This window comes from Lithobates pipiens, unplaced genomic scaffold (assembly GCF_037356315.1).
Source record: "Lithobates pipiens isolate NorthernLeopardFrog02 unplaced genomic scaffold, aLitPip1_a1.2 Scaffold_23, whole genome shotgun sequence".
Lineage (NCBI taxonomy): Eukaryota > Metazoa > Chordata > Amphibia > Anura > Ranidae > Lithobates > Lithobates pipiens.
The window spans coordinates 293,462,199-293,485,726 of record NW_027507785.1 but is presented as its reverse complement, the minus strand read 5'-3'; the positions used below and the strand labels follow the sequence as shown (position 1 = coordinate 293,485,726).

At 42.9% G+C, this 23,528-nt stretch overlaps 1 protein-coding gene across 2 annotated transcripts in view; it reads right to left on the bottom strand.

The window, feature by feature from the left end:
• The window catches only part of TTLL7 (tubulin tyrosine ligase like 7), a 329,157-nt gene that overhangs the window by 149,183 nt on the left and 156,446 nt on the right, over nt 1-23,528 (bottom strand). For both annotated transcript variants that reach the window (XM_077450362.1, XM_077450361.1), the window contains exon 14: nt 18,840-18,926. In XM_077450362.1, coding sequence (XP_077306488.1) covers nt 18,840-18,926 — 87 coding nt within the window. The remainder of the gene's footprint in view (nt 1-18,839; nt 18,927-23,528) is intronic.

Below are 23,528 nucleotides of genomic sequence, written 5' to 3'. Positions count from 1 at the left end.
CTGTATAGAAAACCTGTCTTTTCCTTGTTTGGCTGATTTCACTGCTCCGCTCTGCTCTTTGACGGAGACGTGACGAGTACGCCGAAGAGAGATAATCTATGGAAGAGGAAGGAGGAGGGGGTGGGAGGTTGTATAGGCAAGAATAGAATTCCCCAAAGGTATGGGTGATATCTTTGGTTAATGAGATTCTTCGTCCGTCCGTCCCCTTAACCACTTCCCGACCAGTGCACGACGATGTACGTCGACAGAATGGCACGGGCAGGCATATTGGCGTACAGGTACGTCCAATATTCAATGCCGCCCTGCCATCGGGAGCGCGCCGCCGGCGGCGCGCTCTCGCGCTGGTCGGGACCCCCGTGAGTCCGGTCGCGGGACCCGCGGACTCGATCGCCGCGGGCATCCCGGCGATCGTCTCACGGAGCGGCCGAATGGAGGAAATGCTGTGTAAACAACATTTTTCCATTCTGCCTAGCAACTAGTGATGCTGATCTCTGCTCCATGTGATTGGAGCAGAGATCAGTGTTCACTAAATGAAAGCCCAACCCCCCCACAGTTAGTAACACACCCCTAGGAACACTTAACCCCACACTGCCACCCACTGGTTAACCCCTCACTGCCAGTGTCATTTACACAGGAATCACTGCATTTATATAGCAGTGATTACTGTATAAATGACAATGGTCCCAAAAATGTGTCAAAAATGTCCGATGGGTCCCCCCACAATGTCGCAGTCACAATAAAAATCGCTGATCGCCGCCATTACTAGTAAAAAAAATAATAATAAAAAATTATTAATAAAAATGCTATAAAACTATCCCTATTTTGTAAACGCTATAACTTTGCGCAAACCAATCAATAATCGCTTATTGCGATTTTTTTTACCAAAAATATGTAGAAGAATACGTATCGGCCTAAACTGAGGGAAAAAAATGTTTTTTTATATATTTTTGGGGGATATTTATTATAACAAAAAGTAAAAAATAATGCGTTTTTTTCAAAATTGTCGCTCTATTTTTGGTTATAGCGCAAAAAATAAAAACCGCAGGGGTGATCAAATACCACCAAAAGAAAGCTCTATTTGTGGGAAAAAAAGTACGTCAATTTTGTTTGGGAGCCACGTCGCACGACCGCGCAATTATCAGTTAAAGCGACGCAGTGCCGAATCGCAAAAATGTGTCTGGTCTTTGACCAGCAAATTGGTCCGGTCTGCAAGTGGTTAATATACGGGATATAGGAAGCTTTACATTGGTCTCTGCTAGCCACTTGCCACACTTATCACACGCTTCATACACTAGTTTCTTGAAAGATTGGAGTGCTGCTTTAACTTTGTAATGAAGAAGGTCAGAGACCTGTCGACGTAGATGAACAAGTTCGGTCTCTAAAGATGAGATTGGTGTTCTTTTATGCTGCAGCTCAAGAGCTTGGATATCAGCTAACAGTTTTGTCAACTGTGCTTCTCTCGTCTTTTTAACTCAGGAATTGTGTTTGATCAGAGTATCCTGTATGACCACCTTATGGACTTCCCACACTATACCTGGGTCACTCTCACGGGTGGCATCCATCCGAAAATAAGCTGCGAGTTCTTGGGCCACGTCAGTCAAAACCTCTGGGATCAGAAACAGACTCTCATTCAGGCACCATCTCCAATCCGCAGTGGCGGTAGAAGCTGACAGGGAGAGACGCAGCATAACCTGTGCATGATCAGACCAGGTTATATGACCGATAGAGACGTCTAGGACAAGGGATAGTAGTTGGTGAGGGACTAGAAAGAGGTCAATCCTAGAATATAACTGATGAGGTGTGGAGAAGAAAGAGTAATCTCGTTCTCTAGCGTGGAAAATGCACCAGGCGTCCACCAGTTGAAGATCATGAAGTTTTTGTTGAGGGTTGGGGTTTGGAGGGGGAGAGGAGGGAGGTAGAAAAGGAGAAAGGAGGGGATAGAGCAGGAAGGAGTAGTAGTAGTAGTAATAGTAGTAGTAGTCGGGGTCCTAAAAAGAGGTACTACAGATGGCACACACTTCAGAGCGCTTAGGTTCGTATAAGTGCAGGCCTATGTGGGGAAGTGGGTGGAAACAGCTAGAGGACAGAGCTTGTGCCAGGGCCCTTCAGCATTGGTATAGACACAAATTTATAGCAGCAAGAAAAATCCTAAGAACAAAACCTACTGAGGAAGGCGAACCAGTAACATAATGTTAGAAGATAACAACCCGTAATATCGACTATAAATAACTCCCACTGGGGAAAGGACTAACATTTCCCCTTCACACTAGACAAGATGCCGTGTCAGGGCATGTGGCAAAACATGGCATTAAATGTATCTGCCATCTCATCCAAGGGAGAGAGGTGTAACTGTTCCAAGAAACGACATAACCCTTCAGTGATGCAATCCAAGGAAGTGCGACACTAATTGCCCCAGAGGGGGGTCACCTTATCTCCCATACCCACTCCCAGGAGGAGGCACCCACCCTATGTATGGCCTCATTGCCCCCCAGTCCCCCATGCATGCCATAATCATCCAAAGGAAAGTTTAGAGAGAACCACACAATTTTCCCTGATAGGAAAGAGGGCGCTCCTCTCGCGAAGGCCACAGTAAACCACCGAAGCCCCCAGGAGGGGGGGGGGGGTCCCTGATACCCATGCATTTTGTAGTAAAAAAATATAGAAATGCGAACAAGCCCGGTAGATCAGCAGGGTGGAGCAGAGAAAAGGTAGATGGACCTTTCCTCACTGTCAGCGACATAGGGAACCCCCAATCGGTAGTTACAGCCCATCTGCCTCAATTTATCCAAGAAGGATAGGGGGCGTAGCAGTGACTTCCACTGCAAAGTGGCCCTGGACAGATCAGGCAGGATCTTCACTGTGGCCCCGTCAAAGTAAATGTAACCTACCTCCCATGCTCTGCGCAGGATAAGATCTTTGTGGGAGTAGCAGTGTAGGCGATATATAACATTTCTTGGTCTGTTCAGATCCGTGGAGCGAGGGCCAAGGGCTCTGTGCACTCTGTCGAATTCTAGATCCTGGGGAGTAAGCAAGGTAACCAGTCGCCGATATATCTCTAGGACCGTGGGTTGTAGAGCCTGTGGCTTCTTGGATGCCCTGTAATCTAAGATTGTTGCGGCGGCTCCAGCCCTCCAGTTCTTCCATATGGAGCTACAGTGTGGAGACCTGTGAGGACTGTGCTTGCTCCAGTTGGGACACACAGCGGAATGAAGGTCTCTGCAGTGTGTCTCCTCCAGGTGGTGAACCAGCGCCTCCATATCTGACTGTGTCAGCAGGGCCTGAAGGAGAGCCCTGAGATCTGGGTCTCCCATCATAGAAGCACTAGATTACTGGAGCCCTGTGGTCTGATGAGACCAAGATAAACCTATTTGGTTCAGAGGGTGTCAAGAGTGTGTGGCAACAACCAGGTGAGGAGTACAAAGACAAGTGTGTCTTGCCTACAATCAACCATGGTGGTTGGAGTGTCATGGTCTGGGTGAGCAATCAGCCTCAGTCTCAGCAGGTCTGTTTGTCTGTTCGAGCTGTGCATTGTCTTCCATGTTCCTACTCTCCTCCCCTGATTTCTTACTGCGCTAAGGTCAGCACTCAACCAGAACCAATTTCCCTCTCGCTGGCTCCCAGAATGTTGCAGAGGAGCTGCAATATATATCCCTATGCTTCTAAGGAGCTGATCTAGAGAGACATCCAGGCTTGTTTTTATCTACCTGAGGGTAAGAGGCTGTGTGTGTGTGGATGCAAGTGGATTTCTTCACAAATGGATATCTCAGGATCTTGCTGCTGTCATGGAGGAGTGGAAGAGGACTCCAGTGGTAACCTGTGAAGCTCTGGTGAACCCCATACCCAAGAGGGTTAAGGCAGTGCTGGAAAATAATGGTGGCCACAGAAAATACTGTCACTTTGGGCCCAATTTGGACATTTTAGGGGTGTACTCACTTTCACTGCCAGTGGTTTAGACATCAATAGTTGTGTGTTGAGTTATTTCGAGAAGACAGCAAATTTACACTGTTACACTTTACACATTTACCTGTCCAGGGCGCCCACAATGTCCTTACCTGAAGCCGACCTGTCCCTCTGCTCCCTGGTGGAGGCGCCGGCATCTTCAGTAAGGGAATCAGGAAGTAAAGCCTCGCGGCTTCACGGCCTGTTTGCCTACTGCGCATGCGGGAGTCATGTTGTGCAATCTCACTGGTCCCTGCTGTCTTCTGTGTGTCTCTCAGAAGACAGCGAGGGGGACAGAGGAGCCACCGGACATGGCGTAGATCACCATAGTATCTGCGGTAATCTTTCGCCAGAAGTGGGAGCAAATACCTGGATTGTACAGGTATCTGCTCCCCCCTCCCCCCTGAAAGGTGCCAAATGTGAGGGGTGGAGGAACCGGAAAAGTGGAAGTTAAATTTTTGGGTGGAACTCCGATTTAACTCTGTACAAATCCCCTTGTCTCACTTTGCACAATCTACAACCCCCCCAGCTCTGACCTCTGCAGAAGATCCTCAAAGTCTTCACAGTCTCTCTGTAAAAACCCCCTCCCCCTCCCCTTTCCCTCTGCAGCTCTCTCACCGGCATTTGCATTAGAACAGTGCAGCTGAATCCGTGATATTAGGAAGAGCGGGGGTTATTTTCCCTCAGCCAATTGCAGTCTCCTTTTGCCGCACCTGTTAACATTTAGGATTCTAGAGCTTCAAGCCTCGCCTGCCGCCTGTCAGATCAGTGTAGCACAGAGCCTAGAAGAAGTTTCAGAGCGCTCCGATCGGCTCCGTGCTACACTGATCTGACAGGCAGCAGGCGAGGCTTGAAGCTCTAGAATCCTAAATGTCAACAGTTGCGGCATCTGTACCCAGTCCTGGGGCACCAGTCAAGCAGATGTGGAGTATCATAACCCGTGCCAGTGCTAGCATACAGAAGCCAGTGGAGGAAGTGAGTGGCATCGAAAACTTCCTCTATCGACTTCTGTGTCGTGTAACAGGCTGAAAAGGAGAGGGCTGCCTGAGATGGCAGAACGGCGTTCCTCCTCGTTCCGACAGAAAAAAAGCCCTGCTGTTATACAAGCTGTATACTTACTACTTTAAATTGTAGCAAAGTGTTATTTCTTCGGTGTTGTCTCATGAAAAGATAGAATAAAATACTTACAAAAATGTGAGGGATGTACTCACTTTTGTGAGACACTGTATGAAAGTGCGTGTAATGTGCACTACAACAGACCAGCCAAGAGTGAGAGTGGGAATGGGCGCTACATTTTTCTTCTATACCCTCTCTTAGATGTGTATGAGGCACTGTATTTATTTCACTGATTTCCCCTGGGACCAGGACATGTTCATTGGCAAGCCTTCATCCCCATGGAAAAAATAAATTGGTGAAGTCACGTTGAACATTTCTGTAATAAAATTCTCAGTTCTTAATTACTCATCTACTCATTCTTAACATCTTGAAAACACAAGCCTTAGAACGAGGCACTCGTATTTGTGTCCTGCCATTTACAAGGATCATACATCTTCTGAAGAACCTTCATTTTTAATTTCACTTTCTCACAGTTTTGTGGGAGTGAAATGTTCTGAGAAGTTGGACGGGATCCGAAGTGTTGCTGAAAGGGAACATCGTTTTCAGATGCCACAAATCCTTTCAATGTGGCGTCCTCAGAGTTCCATTAAACCTTTCATTAGCGCAGACTGAGACGTGCACTATTCCAAAACACTTCGACTTACTAATAAATAACAGGTTGCGTCTCCCATGAAATAAAGACAGCATAATAACGAAGACTCAAAGCAGGAAACAGTGTTATGAATCTTCATTTTGAAATTAATTTGACATATAATTAGCTCTTATTTTTTGCCTAACTTTTAGAAAAAAAAAATATACTGCAGTAGTTGTTAATGCAGGGTCATGTAAAAATGTAAAAAGATGTAAACGAGCATGTTATAAGACTTGCAAAAATGCATTTTTTAACTAGTGTAGGCAATTTAGCCAGTTATAATACATAGCACCAGCACAGCCTGCAGTGGTATAGATGAGTCTAGAGGTCTTTTAGAGAAATTGGACAAATGTTTACTTCTGTCGAGCAGGAAGGAGGGAGAAACAGCAGTACACTGGGCTTGCCGGTGAATGACTGTGCAAGGGTGTGTGTCAGGAAAAGCCTGATCATTGAAGGAGAGCAAGCTGAGTTCCCAGCACAGCTAGAGAACTGACCACACTGTGCTATCATGCGAGGGACTGGGAGGAACACCTGGAATTAGACACAAAGGAAGCAATACAAAGAGAACAGGATAGGATACATTTTCATACAAGTACTGCAGGCGCATGGTCCTGCAGGCACATATCGAGAATATAAAATGTAGGGTTTACATATTTTTTAAAGGATAAGTACACATATTTAGGGTATAACATGTAACATATGTACCAGCCCCCGCACCCCCCTGATCCCCCAGTTTGGCAGCAAGTGGGGGATCCTCTCCCTTCACTCACTGCCACAATCTCCAAGCAACGCTGCCGAGCGGGGCTCCGCAGTGTTCTGTTGCAGATGTCAGCTTGTAGTGCTCAATAAAATATCACAATGCTGTTGAGTGCTATGGTAGTTCATTGATTCTTACTGTCACTGTGAAATTGCCTGCCTGTACAATGTATGGGAAGACAGCTTACACTGACAGTCTGCATGAGACATGCATGGCTTCAGCGATCTGCTAATCACTGGTGCAATGCTAAAATTGCAAAAATAGTAAATATACATTTATTTATCTGGAAAAAAAATTGCATTTTTTTTTTTTTTTTAAAGGTGAACTTATCCATAAAGATGCAACATTTCCTTTTCAGATAAAGATTTTTCAGATATGTGTTTTAAAGAGATTATCTTAATGTTAATAATCTTATTAATTATTGTCTATGTTTAAAAAAAAAAATTTCTATGTATAATTTGCAATTATATGTACACAAGGGAAGCCATATTTGCTCATTGAATACTCCTGTTTTGCTTCCTGCTTTGAATGCTACACAATAGTTTTGCTTTACTGCTCTTTTCTACATTGCAAGTGTATGAGTCAGGTGTGCTGACCAAACCCAGCTAGAAGACTCTTTTGGAATGGACTGGTGGGTCTTCTTGAAAGAAGTGACCTGCTGTGCATTCCCCAGGAATGTGACATCACACCCAGCGATATATGAAAGACGAGGGTAAACCAAGTACCACTTGAACCTTTTTTTTACAGGTACTTCACACACTATGGTCTCATTCACACCTATGCAGGTTGCAATTTGCATATTGCAGGTGCGTTTTGCATTTTTTAAATACACATTTTTGATCCATTGAAGTCTATGGAACAAAAAAAACAGAAAAAAAACAAAAACCCTGGCCTTTTCCATAAAATGTGAACTACATCCATAGGAAACCATGTTAAATGGACTGCAAGACTGAAAACACAATAAAAAATACATAGGTGAGAACCAGGCCTAGAGGGGTGGGGGGTCAGACATAGCAAGCAGATCATGCATTGTACGGCAAGGTCCACTTTAACTCTTTTACACCAAGCAAACACATACTGTGCATGTGGCATTGCAGAAGTGAGTCTTGGCGCACATATATGTGTTCAGAGTTTGTGCTGGAAGGGCGTTCTATAGCAAGTTCCCCCAGCACACAGACCGGGCTGTCACCAACAGCTCCAGGTTTCATAATAACGATGGGGTGCCAGGAGGACCGGCTCTTGATCATAAGAAAGATCAGGTTGGGAAGGGGAAATTGAAGAGGATGGCAGGAAGGCTGAATGTTCACAAGTCAAAAAGAGAGCTTTCTATGATAGTTACTCTACAATTTTCTATATTTAACTAAATAAAATGACCACGCAAGAGCGAGCATTTAAAAATATGAAAGTCACATAAAAGAATTTTGGAATAAACAATGCAATAGCGCTCATTTAAAATACGCTTTTGGAGTTGATCTTGGCGGAGATATGTCTTTTTCCACCTAAACAACTCTGAACCTAGTAACTATTATGCATGATAGCAAAGTTAACTGACTAGAGCATCCCATCTCCAGAAGTAATCCAACGTCATTATTAAAAAACTTTGAACAAGGTCAATATTAGCTCAAAGTGTGTGTTTTTGAGTACATTATTTTTTTCCAAAATAAGCTCTTTACACTTGAAAAGCCCCTCATTAGTATAATTAGCAGCGACACCCTCCTGTTTATTTCTTTTTAATTACTTTCCTAAATAGCTGCAGCTTCACTCATAGCCCATTTGTCACAAGTAGTCATGAATTGTATTAGCTATAGTTTTTTTTAAGAATCCTAGCAAACATGTTCCCATTCTGAGAACAAAAGAGATAAGGATTGGCTAGATTCAGCAAATTCACAATCAGCACTGCAATGGTTAATTACCACTAGCTGATTGCCACAGTCAAGTTTGATGATAAAGTATAACTTTGGTCACCCTTTGTCTGTAAACTGCCCTGGGCTTCAGTAGTTGTAGATGGGATAGGCAGGGAGAGTGAAAAGGTTTCAAACGATAAAAAAAATGGAGGAAGAGGGAGCCAATAGCAACAGCATGAGGGTGCATGGGTTAGGCAAGCCAAAGAGTTTATTTTTTTTACAATCAACCAGGAGGCTGATCAAAAATAAATAAATGGATTCCCTCATCCACATAAGCAAATGCATGGAGGAATCCCCCCTGCTGTGTTCTCCTGCGACAAGGACTCCTCTGCTGTCAGAATACACGAATCAGTGCTGCAGCCACTGATCAAATGAAAAATTTCCAACACCCCATTTGTTTTGTGAAGCGTGAACACCCATAGATGGATCAAAATTCAATTTCTGTATGCCAGAGTTTTTCTCAACCGTTTTTTCAGTCGCAGCACCCTTTAAACAATTGGAAACCTGAGCCTGGGACGAATCACACAACCATATATATAAAATTAACTTTACATCAGAAGCCCCCCTTCACATCAGAAGTCTCCCATCACATCACAGCTTGTGTGTCATGGCCCTGCAATGTCATTGTTTGTTATAGTGCTGGTGGCTGGCCCACATGCATGATGGCAACTCATGATGATGGTCCAAAGCAGACTAGGCCTTGAGATTACAGCATCCCATGAGAACCCAAACAACACCCCAGGGTGCTGCAACACCCCAGATGAGAAACAGTGGGTTAGAATTGACTACACCAGGAAGAGATCCCAGATCTTTCTATAATGCTGGCTTTACATGTTACTATCCGATGCTTCTTCAGATTCATTTATTTATTACAGGCTGTGACTTTTTGCACCTACACGTGTCAGTAAACTGTATCAGCACCTCTCTGCACAGCCCTGTACCCTAAAAGTGACTCTATGGGACTGTCCAATGACATTCTAAGCAAAAACACCGCAAAGAATAAATCGCCTACTCAAGCTACCACAATGTATTATTTGGACACACAGTTTACAATAAAATGCAGTACAAAAAGGGCCAACATCCCCCTACAGGATAGCACTCCCCTCCACACAAAACACCCTACCCCAATCCCCCATGCCAAACCCCCACCACACCTGTGTTGTCCCAAGTCCCACCTAGACCCACCCCTCCTCCCCTCTACCTAGCTCAAATCACCCCTTCTCCCCTCTTCCTTTCCTCCCCTGTAGATTCAAATGACCAGGTGCTGCAATAATACATCCTATATATACAATATATATATATATATATATATATATATATATATATATATATATATATATATATATATATATATATATATATATATATATATATATAAAGATAGCTAGCGAATATCCTATGTGTGGTAAGATGAAACTATCATAAAGGGATGGTGAATCTAGAGATGATAATGCCATTCAACATAAATTCCAAGTATGCTCCTGCTCCTTCTTATAGGTCCAGAGCCCGCTCTGCAGTGCCTGCTACACCATAGGTGTGTAAATCGGCTGATTGACCTTGCACGAGATAGCAGGGCATGTGGAAATATGAATTAAGCAACAGTCCTAGAAACCACATACATCCCTAAAATTGGCTAAGGCCGCGTACACACGGGCGGACTGTTCGCCCAACTTTGTCCGCTGAACAGTGTTTGGGCGGACAGTCCGCTCGTGTGTGGGCTTTCAGCGGACAGTTTCAGCGGACAGTTTGACGAACAAGGTTTTTCGGAATTTCCGAAAAACTGTCCGCTGAAACCTTGTTTCAGCGAACAGTCCGCTCGTGTGTAGGCTTGTTCGTCAAACTAAGTTCCGCGCATGCTCAGAAAGGATTTACACGCCGAAAGTTATAATGCAGTGTATAGGACGTCGTATTTTTCGTCCCGTCGTACGTGCCGTTCACGTCATCGCGCACGGTTTCAGCAAACTGTTCGTCCGTCGTGTGTGGCCATGTCCGTCCATGCTAATTTTGAGTGGACTGTTTGCCGAAACTGTTTGACGGACAAAGTTGAGCGAACAGTCCCCGCGTGTGTACGCGGCCTAAGACTCTAATGCCGCGTTTTCTGCCGGAATTCCACTCAAGCTTGGCTTGCATCACACAAAAGCTCTCAACTTTTGACCATCAAGAATGTGGTGACGTACAACATTACAACGAGCCGAAAAATCACACAAAAGATCTCAACTTTTGACCATCAAGAATGTGGTGACGTACAACACTACAAAGAGCCGAAAAAATGAAGTTCAATGCTTCAGCGCATGCGCCGAATTGTTTCTGAGCATGCGTAGGAATTTTGCGTGTCGGAATTGGTACAGACGATCGGAAATTTTTTCTGACCGAAAAATTGAGAACCTGCTCTCAATCTTTTGCTGGCGGGAATTCCGCCAGCAAAAGTCCCATGGAGTATACAGACGGTTGGAATTTCCGACCAAAAGCTCACATCAGACTTTTGCTGGCGGAATTTCCGATCTTGTGTACGGGGCATAAAAGTTCATCAAGGATTGCAATCACATTATAATATAGTGGGATGTAAACCATGTGTATCCAGCAACGTCCTTTTAAGGATTGTCGTCCTTAATAGCACAAGGGTTCCTCCAAAAGTTGCCAGGGGTTACTTGAGCAAGGAGAAGTTTCTGCTTCTCAGATAAGTTACCACTGACACCAGTGTTCTTTTTAGATATTTATAAGGGAATTCTTCTTCCCACTGATCACAAACGTAAGGAGCACTCTTCCCACTCACCATCATGATAAAGTGCCAAGAGCTGTAGTTGTCATTTTTAGCAGAGGTTCACTGAGAAAGTTATTTTTGAAGGGTTCCTCAAAGTTGAAAAGGTTGCTCTAGAAGGTATCACCAGAACTCTCAGACCTCCATACACACTATTAGATTTTCTGCAGTTTTTTGTCTTCATAATATAGGTTTTGGTAGATCTGAAGACAAACCATAAGCCCTTGTACACACGGTCGGACATTCTGACAACCAAATCTGTTGGATTTTGTCCGACGGATTTTGTCCGACGGATTTTGTCCGAAACTGTTGCATACACACGGTCGGACAAAGTTGTCGAAAAATCCGATTGTACATAACGTGATGACATTATTTTGTTACGATGGGACTACGTTCAGGCTATTAGCCAATAGCTTTGGTCTAGGAATTTGATCTGAGCATGCGTGGCATTTTGTCTGTCGGAGTAGGCTACACATGATCGGAGTATGTCCGATCGGAGCATTTTGTCGGAAAATTTTAACGGCAAGTTGGAAAAGTTGGTCCGTCGGATATTCCGATGGAAACTGTCCGATGGAGACCACACACAGTCGGAATATCCGACAAAACGGTCCGATAGGACACATTCCGTCGGAATCTCCGACCATGTGTACAAGGGCTAAGAGTTTCAATTTGTATGCAATCAGGCAGGCCCTAGGACTACATGGTTTTGGTAAATCTGAAGACAAAAATCTGCAGAAAATCTAATAGTTTGTATGGGATCCTAAAGAGGACACAGGCAACAATACAAATGTATAAAAAAGATCCTAAATTTTGTATGAAGTTTCAACATACGGTTGTCATCCTAGAGTGGCTTAGTGAAGACCAACAGGGAACAGTGAAGCTCCGAATGAATGATTTACCACTTATTTTTATGGAAGTCCTGTGACACATGGTCCCACTAACTCACCCAACACATATGTACCGCCATGTTAGTGAGTATTTTAGCTCAAAGTCCTTATTTGCATATGGCGGTATTTGCCCTTTTCACATTGGGGAAGCAAGAATCTCTAGCTCCCAGGAATAGGGTGGACAGATAAGAGAAAATTAAGTTGAATCCAAGTTCAAGAATGTGTCGGGATTCAACATTTTATATATAACTATAACCCTAAGTGTTAAATAACATACTCTAGGCTGTGTGATAGCTTCTGTGCGAAAAAATAAAACAGAATCAAAATCCCATCAGCACAGAAAGTGTGTAATAAGCACTGAGAGCTCCCCCGGAGTCACATAAATAACATTCCGTATTATCCGCTCTGTACGCAAACTATTAAAAAAATACTCGATGTCACCACAGCAGGTCCTACTGTCGCTGAGATAATGACGCTGACCTTTCATGAGCCCGCTCTGGAAGACTCATCTGCCTGATTAAAGTGGTATATTTATATGGGGAGGAGAGGGGGGATTAATACATGAAAAGAGAGGCTTACTGGTCCAGACGCCGCAATGGACTGCTGGTGGGGTCCTCGTGATCTTGTAATAGGCAAAAGTAAAATTAAAACCTTCAATGTTTAAAAGGACACTTTTGTTTAAAGTGTACATGTTCCTAAAACAAAGGGGTGTAGATAATCACATAAACTTTTAGAGCATAATGCACACTTACCAAACGTGTTTCCTTTTCTCCAACCAAAGCCTGAAAGCTTTATAAGATGCCCTGGAGCCTTCAGGTCTAATGGGACTTTCAGCTTTGAGCAAAGGTAAAAGGTAAATCAATCACCTCTGGTAATGCTGCAGATACTTAGACCCTTTCTACCAAAGAGATCCTGTGCAACTAATTCTCCATAGACATGGTATTTATAAGGTACAAGGGCATATATAATCCATTGGAGACTTAAAATGTACCTATAACTAAAACGTAAAGTGTTACTAAACCCAGGCCCCCCATGCATTCACTATATCTGGTCTCCCACAGTACACAGAACATGGAAATACAATTATTTTAGTAAATATAAACTGCTAAATACCTTTTCTCATCAGCAGTACAGTATATAGCAGTCTTTTGACTTATATCAGTGTCTGGTTAAAGCTTATAGGAGCAGTTTTCATTCTCCTCTGACTGTCCTTTGAGGATGCAGGACCCCTGACCCCCTGTCTGGACAGTGCTGATTGGCCCTGTGCTGATCACATGCACTCTGCAAAGAAGCCCCCAAGGATGTTCTATCAGGAGATAGTTTGGGGACTACGGAAGAAGGGAAGGATCGGAGAAGACAGGATCAAACAGCCTTTTTACATAAGAGAATTAACCCCTTCAGTGAGTTCCACGGTGAATAAAACAAGCAGACTATATTGCATGTTGTTGGAAGAACAACATGTAATGTGAAGTTGTTTATATAAACTGAAGAATATACACAGTATGTATTATACCTATCTATGCAGCAGGTGGTGCTGTAGTATTATAGTGTATAGTATGTTTTCTATGATAGCACAGGATGTTTGTCTATCCTCTCTCTATGTACTTGGATGCTCCTTTGTCATATTTCCTAATGGTGTAAGACATGCATTGCTAACCCTCCATGAAAGTAATGTATTCTCTGCATACAACAAGCTTCCTGCTCATGATTTCAATACTCTGCTAATACATATATAGCCCGACTTTACTGTTGTGGGTTTAGCAACACTTTCAAATACTGCTAGTACAAAACAAACAAACAAAAAAGGGATGGTGCTGAATCACGCACCACACTGCCCCTAGCCAGCCGGCAACGCAGAATGGGCGACGAGCTGAATCGCTGTGGCCGCTCTGTAATTTCACTGACAAGCAGTGTGAATTTGCCTTCAGTCTAAACAAAGGGGTAAAATAAATCATCATAAAAACAAACTATGTATGCATGCACGTCTTTACACACCTTTAAGAGAGCTTTCACACCGAGCCTCGGGGGGGGGGGGGCTTTACCATCATTTTAGCGGTGGTATTCGGCCGCTAGCAGGGAGCTTTTACCCCCTGCTAGCGGCCAAGAAAGAGTTAAACCCACCACAAAGCGCTGCTGCAGCAGCGCTTTGCAGGCGGTATAGCCGCGCTGCCCCATTGATTTCCATGGGCAGGAGCGGTGTATACCCTTCTCCTTCACCGCTCCAAAGATGCTGCTAGTAGGACTTTTTTTACCATCCTGCCAGCGCACCGCTCCAGTGTGAAAGCCTTCACATTGGAGACACAGCAGCGGCTGTTTCAGGGTGCTTTGCAGGCGCTGTATCGCCTACAAAGCACCTCGGTGTGAAAGGTGTCTGAGGCCGCGTACACACGGGCGGACTGTTCGCCCAACTTTGTCCGCTGAACAGTGTTTCAGCGGACAGTCCGCTCGTGTGTGGGCTTCAGCGGACAGTTTCAGCGGACAGTCTGACGAACAAAGTTTTTCGGAATTTCCGTAAGACTGTCCGCTGAAACTTGGTTTGAGCGGACAGTCCGCTCATGTGTAGGCTTGTTCGGCAAACTAAGTCTCGCGCATGCTCAGAAAGAATTTACACATGGCGAAGGTTGCATTGCAGTGTATCGGACGTCGAATTTCTCGTCCCGTCGTACGTGCCGTTCACGTCATCGCGCAAGTTTTCAGCGGACTGTTCGTTCGTCGTGTGTGGTCAAGTCCGTTCATGCTAATTTTGAACGGACTGTTTGTCAAACTGTTTGACGAACCTAGTTGGGCGGACAGTCCGCCCGTGTGTACGCGGCCTTAGAGTTTAAACATATCTATACGTATTTTACTGAGCATTACGCAGAAACTTCTTTCCTGGAAAACACATGTGTAATAACGTTAGGAAATTTTTTATGGCTGTGTGAATAAGACCTGACAGGTGACAAAGAGCACCAAATGAAAATTCCTAAGGAGTCCAAAGTCTTTATTGTTCAACTGGTTACATCAAGCAGGGCAAAGGACAACCAACGCGTTTTGTAGACCACACAATCCCCATTCATCAGGACTGGAAGAAAAGTTTAAAATAACAGAATTCCTATATTTAAATATCTAAAATAACAGACTTGCTACTAAAAATACACGTGTATAAAAAAAATAAAGTGCAATGCAACTGGACTATATAAAAATAAGATTAAAGGAAGTCCACATTTCACACTATATACCAGTGGTCACCAAACCCGGCCGCAGACCGGTGCCGCTCTGTGGCCTGTTGGGTGCCGGGCTGCGTGGCAGGTAGTGGGCGGCAAGCAAGGCTCAGTCTTCATTACCGGCCACTCGCCTTGCCCCCTAGGCTCCACCTTTTGTTGGTGGCTGGGGCCTGCTGTGGGCTGTCCTTGTGTGGGTGTTGTGCACTGCCAACCTCCCACCACCAGGGGCTGCCTGCTCCCCTTCTCCCAGCAATACCACTCCCTTAGTTTGCACAGTGGGTATAACAAGCATGCTTTACTGCATATACAGACTGATTTTACTGTTGTGGGTTTAGTAACACTTTAAAGTGTTTGTTAACCTACAAAAAAAAAAATTATCCGGGTCCTGATCCTGTTCCCTTAAAGCATGTTATACAGCACAGTGCTTGTGCTGTGTAATTTTGCCCCCCTTATAACCTAAAATATCTGGCTGATCCTGCCTGGTTCTGCCCTCCCCCTGTAAACTGACCACAATTTATCATGGCTGCTAAGCCCTGACACTGTGATGAGTTTACTTGCCTCCGTCATCCACTGTATCTCCTCTCCTCTGTCCGCTCCCCCCCCCCGCTTGTCAGCTATAGGTACTGCCCTCTCTTTTTGTCTGTAAATCAACCCCATAGAGCAGCCATTCTCCACATTTTTAACATAGAAGAACCCTTGAAATATTTTTTTGGTATCAGGGAATCCCTAGTAATAGTTACTATATCTACATGATACATTAGAGTGATGGTCAGTGGGAAGAATGCTCCTTACATTTGTCATCAGTGAGAAGAATTACCCCCTTACAAATAGCTAAAAAGATCATCAGTGGTTACTTATTTAAGAGGCAGAAATTGCTTATTGCTCAAGGAACCCCCTTGCAACATCTGGAGGAACATTAGGGTTCCATGGAACTTGGGAATGGCTACCATAGAGTATTACACTGTTTAATGCAGTTTCAGGACAAGCTTTGGGTAGAGATGGAAGGCCTATTTTAAGCAGCTCAGTTAGGTTGCTTCAATAAATAGTGATTGGTCACTAAGAGGAGAGATCAATAACTAAACAGTTTAAACAATTGACTGTGTAAACTACACAAGTAGCATCTTGAACTAATCTTGCATGATTGCATATAACATTTTAAATGATAAAATGTAAATGATAAAAATGTATAGAAAAGTATAGAATGTACAACACTATGGGGTTGATTTACTAAAACAGGAGAGTGCAAAATCTAGTGCAGCTCTGCATGGTAGCCAATCAGCTTCTAACTTCCGATTATTCAATTAAGCTTTGACAAAAAAAAAGGAAGCTGATTGGTTTCTATGTACAGCTGCACCAGATTTTGCACTCTCCGATTTTAGTAAATGAACCCCTATGTCCAGAGTGCAGTGTTGCAGAATGTACAATTTACAAGTAGACATACATGGCAGTGTGGAGTATAGAACCTACAACACTACGTACAGAGTGTGGGTTTCTGGAGTGCAGCACAACATACAGATTGGGATGATGGGTGGCACTGATTATGCAGCACAGTGTACAAAGTGTGGCAATGCAGAGCACTGAACATACAACCACAGAGGTCAGATTTCACATTTGGTCTAAGAAAAAAGAGGGTTATTGGTCATGTTCACATTGTATGATAATGATTCTTGTTATTTTAGCTTTTGTTGTGTTATGTGCTTTTTATTAAATATACAGCGGGTAAAAGAAGTATTGAACGCGTCAGCATTTTTCTAGGTAAATATATTTCTAACGGTGCTATTGACATGAAATGTTTACCGCATATCGGTAACAACCCATGCAATCCATACATACAAAGAAACCAAAACAAATAAGTTCAGAAATTAATTTATGTGTAATAAAATGGAATGACACAGGGAAAAGTATATTTAATACTTCATACAAAATCCTTTGTTGGTAATGACAGCATCAAGATGGAGAAACTAGTCGCTTGCATTGCTCAGGGGTGATTTTGGCCCATTCTTCCACACAGTCTTCAAATCTTGAAGGTTCCGTGGGCTACTTCTATGAACTCTGATCTTTAATTCTGATCTTTAGTTCTTTGCATAGATTTTCTATTGGATTCAAGTCATGTGATTGGCTGGGCCATGCCAGCAGTTTATTTTCTTTTAAACCAATTGAGAGTTTCCTTGGATTTGTGTTTGGGATCATTGTCTTGGTGAAATGTCCTCCCTCATCTCATTTTTATTATCCTGGTAGTTGGCAGCAGATTTTTATCAAGAATGTCTTGGTAAATTTTCCATTCATCCTCCTTTCAATGAAATTAAGTTTGCCAGTACTGTATGCTGAAAAACAGCCTCACACCATGATGTTCCCACCTCCAAATTTCAATGTTGGTATGGGGGGTGTTTTTGGGGTGACGTGCAGTGCCATTTGTGCCTCCAAACATGGTGTGTATTATGGCATCCAGAGTGTTCAATTTTGTTCTCATCTGACCAGACTATACTCCCCCAGTATTTCTCACGCTTCTCTAAATGTTGTGCAGCAAACTTTAAACAATCTTTAACAAGCTTTTTCTTCAGCAACGGAGTCTTGCGTGGTGAGCGTGCATGGCGCTTGATTGCTTTACATATTGTTTTCTTTGAAACAATTGTACATGCTAATTCCAGGTCTTTCTGAAGCTCTCAACAAGTGCTCCTTGGCTCTTGGGCAACTCTTCTCATAATTATTTTTACTATTTTACTTCTCTGTCAGAAATCTTGTGAGGAGCACCTGATCGTGGCCGGTTTATATTGAAATTATGTTCTTTCCGCTTCCGGATTATGGCCTCAACAGTGCTTACTGAAGAATTCAGAAGTTTAGAAATCCATCAGTATGTTTTGCAACAATAAGGTTGAAAAGGTCTTGAGAGAGCTCTTTGATTTTACTCATCATGACATGTTTCTTGTGTGACACCTTGGTAATGAGACACCTTTTTATAGGCCATCAATTGGGGCAGGATTGCTTTCTAATTACTGAAAGATTTCAGCTGGTGTCTTGACTTTCCATGCCTTTTTGCACCTCCCTTCCTTCATGTGTTCAATACATTTTACCTGTGTCATTCCATCTTATTACACATAACTTCAATTCTGAATGTATTTGTTTTGGTTTCATTATATGCATAGATTGCATGGGTTGTTGCTCACATGTGGTGAAATATATTTACCTAGAAAAATGGTGACGTGTCAAATAATTATTTTACCCACTGTGTGTAAATATAAAATGAGACTTATGTATCTCAGAACACATTTTTCATTTTCAATTCTTACGATAAAACCATCTACTAGTTTACTAGTCCACAGTGACAAAAATGATGAGCAAAATATTATGGTATTACGCTGACAGTTTCTATAAAGGTAGTGCCATGAAACAATGAGACAAGGCTGCGATACCATGCAATAGAAAACCGCTACTCAAGGACATTTAAAAAAATTTCAGCATTACAAAAATTCTAAAAATATGCAAAACACACTACTTCTACCTTTTATGCATTAAAAATAACTTTGGTGCAGCAAAATAAGACTAGGAGCTGTTCTATGATTGAAAGGTTCAAACAATGCATTTTACCCTTATAATGATGGACCATGTCATGACCTCGAGGGCTGGCTTTCCACTACTCTACATACCCGTGGCTCTCTGTGCCGAGTGGATTTTCCAGACAGCTTTTCATCATCTATTTCGCACTGTTCCAGAAGATCCAAAATGTCTTCCTCCTAAAAATATTAATTAGAAAACATTAATGTTCTGGTGCATAATATTATATGAACAATCACTTACACATCCATATAAAAGGCATTCATACACCATTGACTAGCAGAAAAATAAACATAGGGCCTATAGCTTCACTCACTGCATGTTGTTGCTAGTCAGGGGTTCAATAAGTTTTGGAGCTAGAGGATGAGCTTCAAAGCCAGGGAATATGTGATCTCAGAAGGGGGCCAGGAATGGAAGCATATTTATTTCTCTTATAAAAATGGCCCTTTAATGTACAAACTAGAGAAATCAAACTTTTTTTGGGGGGGAAAACTACAGCCCACTTACCCCCTATCTGTGGCCCTCAGATGGAGCTCCAAACAATTCTATAACTCATTCTATACTTTAAATTGTTATGCAGTGAAAAACTTGTTTTCTGGCACCTTAAATTAACACTAAACTCTCATTTAAATGTAGCGCCGGTACTCCTGATGAGTACCCGCTATGTCTGTAAATTTAGTTTTTGCCCAAAACTATAGTTGAGTTTTGGGATCAGTTGTTCTAAATTATTGTTTGGCATTAGTTTGGCTGGGCTGTATTGAGGTTCTGCCTGGTCATAGGTGGGGTTTGCACCTGTGAGAGGCATTAGAATGCAGTCTGGTTGGACGCATTGGGTATCAATCTCTTTCTCTGAGCCAATCAGTGGGCGCGTTGTCTTGCTGTGTATTCCGGGGAGGGTATTTAAGGTGCTGAAGTCCCGTGGTTCTGGGTTCCAGCCCAGAAGTTGTTGCTGTCTCCGTGGTCCTGGTCCTCCTGACCAGCCCCCAGAGGCCCTCATGGCCTTGGGTGCGGATCCATCCGTTTCCAAGCCTCGGAACTGGCTAGTTCGAGGCGCAGTAACTGGAAGGAGGATTCTAAAGTGTTCCAGTGCCGTTTCGGGTTTGGAGAGGCCCAGCAACTCTACATGCAACCAGGGGAGGACTCTTCAGTAAGAGGGTTATGCATGAGGCTGGCTGCTCGGTAAGAGCCTTGAAGCTGAGCTGCTATGGACATTGATTGAATCCACATTTCTTATGGTATCGCCGGACCAGCTGCAAGATACTGGTACAGTAAGAGAAGTTCCTACCTCTATCCTTCCGTTTGCAACTACGTTTTTCAACCAAGTCTGAGAGAGAGACTTTGCAAAGCTAGAATCACTGGTTGGCTGCTAGATCCAAGGTCAAGGATTTATCCAACAGTTAAAGAATCCAGCTGCGAGTGGCTATTCCCTGGATTATATACAGAGAGACTTTTATTGACGTTAGCAGTTCCAAGAACATGAGCTAAACTTTATCCTTATACCCTCTATTCCCAACAAAAAGACTGAGTTTGTTCAACTGTTTTATGCAAATAAAAATCCTGAAGAGGAACTCAAGTGTCGGTCTCTACAATTAATGGGTCATCAACCCTGGGAACCCCTAGACAAGAATAACGAATGACAAGCTGGTGGAGGTAATCGGTAAGCCCAGAAAAATTCAGCCGCTCCTTTGGAGGGTCAGTGCTACATAAAAATAAAACAAATCTATTCCACTAAAGGCTGTCTGCAGAAAATTACATGAGGGGGTGGAGACAAGACGAGTGAGGGGGTGGAGACAAGACGAGAGAGAGCAACAGTGACCGTTCTTTATTACAGGAAGCTCCTGCACAGAGGTAAAGTTTCACACTGGATTAGCACACCAAGATATAAGTAAGGTTACACATGGCTCTTATAATAAGATGATAATTTCTTATATTGCTATTCCCGGAGTTTTGCTTTAAAGTGATAGTCAGCCCTCCCATTAAGACCTGTGTTTAGTATTCCCAAAATGGAGCTAAAAGATGTTAGGGTTTTTCTTATCATTGTCTGTGTCCCTATGGGTGACCATTAAGGGTGAGCTTGGGTTCCTTGGCTTGGGACCTAATACTGTATGGCCATAATAGGTTACTAATGTCACAAGCATCCCCACCCCTTTGTGTACATGCAGCTGAAGGGTGAGGAATGACCCGGCCACACCTGATTGGGCCAGAACTGACAGCTTCCTTTCAGATGTGGCCGAACATGGATTTGGACTGAACCCAAGCTCACCTCTAGTGACCATATAGAACGTGAGGGACATTTTCTCAACAAACATGCAGACAGTTATGAAAAAACTGACCATGGTTCCACCAGCTTTCCATTCTACTTAGACATTTTTTTTTATTGCTGTATGTATGCCCAGTAAGAGAATTACTCTCACTTTCTGTCCTTGTAATCATAAAGAAACTGAAGTAAACAAACTTTCTGGAGAAAGTAGGTTTAAGTTTAATATATGTGTTCCACTGGGTGACCATTAGAGATGAACTAGGGTTCAGTCTGAATGGGAAGAAAGCTATCAGTGTCTGACCAATCATCTGCATGTCATTCCCCACCCTACAGGTGCATAAACCCAAAGGGGCGGGGATGCTGGTGACATTGTTGACTATGTCATTGACCTAATATGGCCATGTGGTCACCCTGCAGAATGTATGTACAGGAGTGGGCATGCTAATGACATTATTGACCTCATAGGACTATATGAGGTCAATGTCATGTGGCCATATTAGGTCAGTGATTACATGAGCATGTGGCCATATTAGGTCAGTGATTACACCAGAATCCCTGCCCCTTTGTGTACATGCAGCCGTGGAGTGGTAAACAGCCATATTAGATATGGTACAAGCACCTGCAGGGTGGGGAATGACCCATCCACAACTGATTGGGCCAGCACTACTTTCCCAGCTTGGCCGAACATGGGTTTCGATTGAAACCAACTCATCTCTAGTGACCATACAGAAAATGAGAGAAACTTTACCAACAGAATACCCCCTAACATTCTGAGATTAGAAAGAGGGAACACAATGCATCTGACAATCGACCCAATCCTACCACAACCTCAGCTATGCAGACCATTAGGAATGTAAATGCCACAAATAATTGATTATACCCAGAATTTTTTTAACCACCATTACTTTTCAAATATCCTGGCTTTTCAAAATAGCAAACAAGATAATTAGGAGATAGGATGAAGGTTTAGTGCAGAATAATGCTTTGGGTAGTTGAATTTTACATTTTCATAGATATCTGTACATCAGATCAAAAAGAGGGACATTTAAAGAGGAAAGAGGGACAGGTAGATTTGGTTCCAAAATAGGCACAATTGAGGAATGAGGGACAGAGGGATTTGGTTCCAAAAGCGGGAAAGTCCCTTTAAGTCATTGACAGTTGGGAGGTATGCAACACGTACCTACACAGTAATGAAAAAACTGACCAAGGTTCTATCCCTTTCTACCCCACTCATAAAATTCTTTTATTGCTGTCTGTACCCGTTAAAGAGAACTTTCCTCGCTTCTTGTCCTTGTAGTCATAATGAAAGTGGGTAAAATCGCTTAACGAGGATACAAACAGCAACAAAAAAGCGTGGCATTCTAAATTTCCCATTCCATCCATAACTAAATTAAAAAAAAAACTTGCCTGGAGTTCCCTCTATTCCATTTAAGTTTGACATATCTGCTAGAGAGAATGTTGGAGATAAACTGACACACCACCAGGAGCTAAATAGTAAACCTCTTCAGCTATACAGAACTACATACCACACTAATAGTGAGAAACACGGAATGAGATCTAACTTTGTAGAAGTTGTTTGATGTACATAGACTATAACAAGCACAGTTCCATAAGTAACAACGTACCGTACATTCTCCTGCTACCGTGCATTTCTAATCTGCTGTCAAACCAGGCCATTCTACTCTGGGATCTCCACAAAGCTAAGGGGCATCTCAACTCCCTGGTAATATTATATATTCTCTGATCCTATAGCATGTCTGCCTCTGTGACTCCTGGGAAAGACATGAGACTTCTGCTCAATGCTTACATAAAATATATAAAAAAAAAAAAAAAAAAGTCAAGCCTCATCGTTAAAGATTTCTCAGTGTCAGCCTCAGGTAAGTGTTCGCAGTGCCGGTAAGGAATATCAAGCTTTTACGGTGAACAAAAACATGCTGGACAGAGGCTTTCAAAGACTTTCTGTAACAAGACAGCACAAGGAGTCAGTTATGAAAGTATACCATTAACTTTACTCTAGTGAAACTTTTTCACCAAGCGGAGACGTTTTTTAGACCAGATTATCTTTGCTATTGCATATGAATATCTAAAGTAGGGGTCTACAGTAAATTATATTGCTTGGGGTAATTCCAAAATAGATTCCAGAAAGGCCTCACATGGTACAGAAACGTGTGTGAATTGTATGGTTTCTACAAAATTGTAATGGGTTTGCACACTACAAAATTCAGCATGTGCCTTTATTGGCACACATAACTTTCTAGGTGTCTTAATTTTTATCCCCATAATGTTTTACTTTAAAGTGATTGCAAAGGTTTATTTTTTATTTTTTTAAATAACAAACATGTCATACTTACCTGCTCTGTACAATGATTTAGCACAGAGCAGCCTCAAACCTCCTTTTCTGGGGTCCCCAGCCAGTGCTCTTAGCTCCTCCTCTTCTCCAAGTGCCCCCATAGCAAGCCGCTTACTATCAGGGCACTCTTAAAGACATGATCCCAAGCTGTGCTGTGTTTGTCTATAGACA